General features: G+C 36.0%; 1 protein-coding gene across 1 annotated transcript; it reads left to right on the forward strand.

Annotated features, from left to right (window-relative positions):
• The first annotated feature begins 893 nt into the window (after nucleotides 1-893).
• On the forward strand, nucleotides 894-3,438 carry LOC120152769. The gene is made up of 3 exons (XM_039164911.1): nucleotides 894-2,292; nucleotides 2,416-2,558; nucleotides 2,755-3,438. The coding sequence occupies exons 1-3, from the start codon at nucleotides 894-896 to the stop codon at nucleotides 3,436-3,438; spliced, it is 2,226 nt and encodes a 741-aa protein (XP_039020842.1).
• The last annotated feature ends 2,454 nt before the right edge of the window (nucleotides 3,439-5,892 follow it).

A 5,892-nucleotide genomic window follows, 5' to 3' on the forward strand; every position in this document is an offset into this window, starting at 1 on the left:
AGGCCCAATACCTGAGAAAGAAAAGAAAGAGAGGAATCATTTAGTTATATAGTCTGGATAGCTGGCAAGGAAGTATTGGCATTGTAACTAAATAATTAACAAACCAGAGTGTAAACAATCCTTATGAAATAATTGATGAATTTTCTTCTCTATCAACTCTCTCTTTTATCTAAATTCTTCTCTTAAATCCTTATTTTTCTCCCAATCTATAACAATTGGTAATAAGAGCTAAGATTCTGGCAAAAAAAATTTTTTTTAGAGGGCATGACAAAGAAGAATCAATCTATGGCAGAAACAGATTTAGCTGGGATTCAGAAACAAATTGAAGACCTTGCTGCTTTGGTGAAACAAGGTCAGAATGAAACTAATCCACCTAAATGGTGAGAGACTCAGAAAACAATGATTACAACACTGGAGGCTAGGATGACCATAAATCACAACTATGTGGAAGATAAATTGAGGATACTGATAGGCAGAACTGGAGACCAAGAGCAGTCTGTGGGTGAGCAGGTACAATCTCCTGATACTTCTCAAAATAAAGAAAAGAATTTTGTTTTGGTGACTGTGGTGAATGACAAGTCTAGATTTACTTACAAACCGGATGAACCTGGGATATTAAAGACTAAACCTGATGCTTATTTAGCTCTTAAGAACAGTTCTAGGCCTGAAAATTAGGTGGGTGAAAACAGTGATTCTAGGCCTAATTTGTTTGGACTGGAAGCTGAAAAAAGGGGGCCAGGGGTTCATTTAATAGTTCAGGAACTATGTGGCACAGACCTAAGATAGAACTACCATTTTTTGATGGGGTTAATCCTAGAGGATGGATATAAAATTGCTTGAAATATTTTTCTATCTATAGTGTTCCTGTTAAGCAAAGAGTAGAGGTAGCTACTATGTATTTGACAGGCAAAGCAGAAATATGGTTTGATGGATATATAATGCAAAAGCACCATGTAACATGGCATGAATTTGAAGCTGATATCTGTCATAGATTCAGTGATAGATCTTTTTGTGATATTGTGGAAGAGTTCATTAAATTGACTCAAAAAGGGTCAGTGGAAGATTATCAGGAAAAAATTGAGGAGTTACAGCCCTATATGTTGTTGCAGAATCCTACTTTAACTGAAGAGTTCTTTGTATCACTTTTTATTAGTGGTCTAAGAGATGATATTAAGCATAGGGTCAAGGCTTTAGATCCTAAAAATTTGTTTGAAGCATGTAAACAGGCCAAGCTTTATGAACTTTCTGTGGAGTTTGAAAATAAAAGATTAAAGCCTTCTTTTAAAAGCCCACCGTACCCAAACCCCATATCTATGCATAAAACACCTGCTCTGCCAGTGCCTATAAAGCCCACATCATCACCAAATCTGAAACAGAATCTTATTGATTATAGAAGACAAAATAACATTTGTTTCAAATGTGGTGACAAATATTTACCAGGACATCAGTGTAAAAACAGGCAGTTAAATATGATGACTGAAGAAATTGAAACTTCTCCTTTGGAAGATAGTCCCATTGATACAGAACAACTACAGCAGCCAGAAGAGGAAAACCTAGAAATTTCTATGAATGCCATAACTGGTTGTATTGGACATAATACTTTGAGAATTCAGGGTACTATTAAGGGAAAACCCTTGAATATATTAATTGACAGTGGCAACACACATAGTTTTTTGACCCCTAAATGGGCTAATACTGGTATACAGATTACTACCCCTAATCCTCTGGCTATCACTGTGGCTAATGGCAAAAAATTATTCAGTTCTGCTAGGTGCAACAAGGTAGAATGGCAAATGCAGGGCCATACTTTTTCACATGATTTTAGGCTGCTCAAATTGGGAGGAAGTGACATGGTCATGGGAGTTGATTGGATGAAGTTATTCAGTCCAATATCAATGGACTTCAACAACATGACCTTAAGCTTTGACCACCAAGGAGATCAAATTTGTGTTCAAGGTCAACAGCCCTCTAATGAACAACTACAGATTTCTGGGGCTACACTACTTAAAATGTCTGCATGGGATTCATATATTTTGGGTCATGTTATATTATTGAATATGGAAGGCAATTCTACTAGTATTCCTACTGATATTCAACATTTGTTGGAACAATACATATCAGTTTTTGCAGAACCAAAAGGGCTACCTCCTCAGAGATCTCATGACCATGCTATTCCACTCAAATCTAATGCTACTCCTGTGAATCTAAGGCCTTATAGATTTCCTTATAATCAAAAGGCTGAAGTTGAAAAACAGATAGCTACTATACTGTCCTCTTCTATTATTCAGCCTAGTAAGAGCCCATTTGCATCTCCCTGCCTTCTTATTAAAAAGAAGGATGACACTTGGAGATTTTGTGTGGATTACAGAGAATTAAATAGTTTGACCATTAAAGATAAATTTCCTATTTCTATAGTGGAAGATTTGCTGGATGAATTGTATGGGGCAATATACTTTTCAAAAATTGATTTGAGGTCAGGGTATTGGCAGATCAAAATTAAACCTGAAGATATTTACAAGACAACCTTTAGAACTCATCAAGGCCATTATGAGTTCAAGGTAATGCCTTTTGGTCTTACTAATGCTCCTGCTACATTTCAGTCTCTTATGAATGAATTATTTAATTCTTTCCTTAGAAAATTTGTTTTAGTTTTGTTTGATGATATCTTGGTGTACAACAGCAGTATGCAAGATCACATTAAACACTTACAGCTGGTTTTGGAAGTTTTAAAGATGAATCGATTATTTATCCAAGTGTTTCTTTGGGCAAACTCAAGTGGAGTATCTTGGCCATATTATTTCTGCTGCAAGAGTATCTACTGACTCTAGCAAGGTGGAGGCCATGCAGAATTGGCCTAAGCCTAAAACTCTTAAATATTTAAGAGGATTTCTGGGCCTAACTGGATATTACAGGAGATTTATCAAGAATTATGGTATTATTAGCAGACCCTTGACACAGTTGTTGAAAAAAGATGGATTTCAGTGGACTGCTGCTGCTTATACAACTTTTGAAGATCTTAAATTAGCCATGTGTTCTGCTCCAGTTTTGGCCTTACCTGATTTTTCTAAAACTTTTTATCTGGAAACAGATGCTAGTTCTAGAGGTATAGGGGCTGTTCTTGCACAAGAAGGGAGACCTATTGCTTCTTTGAGTCAAGCTCTAAGTCTTAAGAATTCATCATTATCTATCTATGAAAAAGAATACCTTGTTATTCTTTTGGCTGTTTCAAAATGGAGACATTATTTGGAGAGCAAACCTTTTATTATTAAGACTGATCATGAGCCTCTAAAATTTCTTTTAGAACAGAAGTTGACTACCACTATTCAAAAGAAAGGGTTGACAAAGCTATTAGGATTGGATTATACTATACAGTACAGAAAAGGAAAGTTGAATGTTGTTGCTGATGCTGATGCCTTATCTAGAAGATGGGAGGATTAGGCTCAATGCTTTGTTTTGGGAGCTACTGTTTTAGTACCTACTTGGGTTCAAGAGGTGGAAGAGAGTTATCAGGGTGATACTTTTGCTCAATACTGGATTTCAACTCTTATTATTAATCCTACAACTAATAGTAAATGAAAGTATTCTAAGGATGTCCTTAGATAAAGTGATAGGGTTTATATTGGAGATCATGGCAGTCTTAGATTGAAGGTTATTAAGACCTTACATGACTCTCCTCAAGGAGGACATTCAGGATCCCAAGTTACATATTATATGATTAGGTCATATTTTTATTGGCCAAATCTTAAAGCTATGGTTGTTACTTATGTGAGAAGCTGTGAAATATGCCAACAGATTAATGTTGATCATGTAGCAAAGCCTGGTTTGCTACAGTCCCTTCATGTTCCTAATCAGGATTGGGAAATAATTACTATGGATTTCATTGAAGGTCTACCTACTTCATTTAAGAAAAATTGTATTTTGGTTATTGTGGATAAATTTACCAAGTACAATCATTTTTTGTCTTTAGCTCACCCTTATTCTGCAACAGAGGTGGCTAAGCTATACCTAGATAATGTGTATAAGCTACATGGCCAGCCTAAGATGGCCATTTCTGACAGAGATAAGACCTTCACAAGTGTTTTTTGGAGAGAATTAATGAAACAGCTTGGGACAAAGACACTTTTCAGTACTGCTTACCATCCAGAAACAGATGGTCAAACAGAGAGAGTCAACCAATGTCTAGAGCAGTATTTGAGAGGCCTTTGCCTCTATCAACCTAAATAATGGGCTAAGTGGCTACCACATGCAGAATGGTGGTACAATACTACTTATCATACTGCTATAAAGTTAACACCTTTTCAGGCATTATATGGGTATAAACCACCTATTATGGTTTGGCCTACTGAGTCTACAATACAAACTATATCAGAATTGATGAACAGTAGAGAAGCTACAAGGCAGTTGCTAAAGAATCAGCTACAGATAGCAAGCAATAGAATAAAGCAACAAGAAGATAAAAATAGAACTGAAAGAACCTTTGAGATTGGGGATTTAGTTTACCTGAAATTGTAACCCTACAGACAAACATCAATTGCCCTGCGAAAAAATTTAAAGTTAGCAGCAAAATTTTTTGGACCCTATCGTGTTATGTAAAAATAGGAACGGTAGCTTATCGACTGGACTTACCTGATTCCTCTCGATTGCACCCGGTTTTTCATGTCAGACTACTGAAGAAATTCATAGGCGATTCTTCTATTGTTTCTTCCGAACCTCCTACAGTGTATGAAGAAGGAGAGTTACAAATTAAACCATTAAAAATTATGGCTAGAAGAATTGTAAACAGAAACAGTAAACCTGTTACTCAACTTTTGGTTCGCTGGGAGAATCTCGCTGCTGAAAACGATACTTGGGAGGACAACTCGACACTGAAGGGACAATTTCCAGCGTTTTATCCTTGGGGACAAGGCTCGTCTCGAGGGGTGGGTATTGTCAGGATTGGAGAAGAAGAAGAGGAACGGAGAGGAAATATCGAAGGAGATTTGGGAAATGAAGACCTAGGGTTAGGGATTGAAGACGACAATTGGGAATTCAATCATGTGAGAGGCACGGGGTTACTTACATTATCAGAAGAGCTGGGCAAGCATCAGGGCGAGCAGTAAGGAAGTCTGAAGGAGCAGCCCAATATCGAAGGCCCAATACCTGAGAAAGAAAAGAAAGAGAGGAATCATTCAGTTATATAGTCTAGACAGCTGGCAAGGAAGTATTGGCATTGTAACTAAATAATTAACAAACCAGAGTGTAAACAATCTTTATGAAAAAAATGATGAATTTTCTTCTCTATCAACTCTCTCTTTCGTCAAAATTCTTCTCTTAAATCCTTCTTTTTCTCCCAATCTATAACAATATGTTGTCACCACAGCTCGTATAAGGTCCCACTAAGAGCATATGAATTTGTCCCGAAGGACCACATATAGCATATATATCTCGAAGGACTACATATAACCCTCAACTCTTGGCATGTCAACTATACCCCTAGCTCTCATATCACATAACATGGGCATTATCATTTATGTCATTTCACATATTCATATAGGCACGTGGTTCACTTACATGTAGAACATTTCCATATAATTCACATATCACATTGCTTATATCATGTTCTTATGTCTTCTCATAGACATATATTCACATGTTCATATAATAAATCATTTCATCACATATACATGTACTCATATGACTCATTTCGTTTCATATGTAGTTTCCTAATTTATCCTTGTATAGATCATATAACATTCTTCTAGCTCATAGTCATATATATTATATTACATATACTTGTATTCACATAGTTTATATTCTTCTTCACTTAATCATATAGATCAATATTATTGAACTTATTTCACTTCCTCATGTTTTTACAAAGGAATATAATCTAAGATGATCACTTAAATTATC

This window comes from Hibiscus syriacus, unplaced genomic scaffold (assembly GCF_006381635.1).
Source record: "Hibiscus syriacus cultivar Baekdansim isolate YM2019G1 unplaced genomic scaffold, ASM638163v2 tig00111095_pilon, whole genome shotgun sequence".
In the NCBI taxonomy this organism is placed as follows: domain Eukaryota; kingdom Viridiplantae; phylum Streptophyta; class Magnoliopsida; order Malvales; family Malvaceae; genus Hibiscus; species Hibiscus syriacus.

Bases quoted from the DNA above. Each gene is read 5' to 3' on its own strand.
- LOC120152769 (XM_039164911.1), top strand. From the start codon at position 894: ATGTATTTGACAGGCAAAGCAGAAATATGGTTTGATGGATATATAATG. The intron at 2,293-2,415 runs GTAAGAGCCCAT...CTATTTCTATAG, and splicing joins CTCTTCTATTATTCAGCCTA to TGGAAGATTTGCTGGATGAA. The intron at 2,559-2,754 runs GTAATGCCTTTT...TATTTATCCAAG, and splicing joins AAGGCCATTATGAGTTCAAG to TGTTTCTTTGGGCAAACTCA.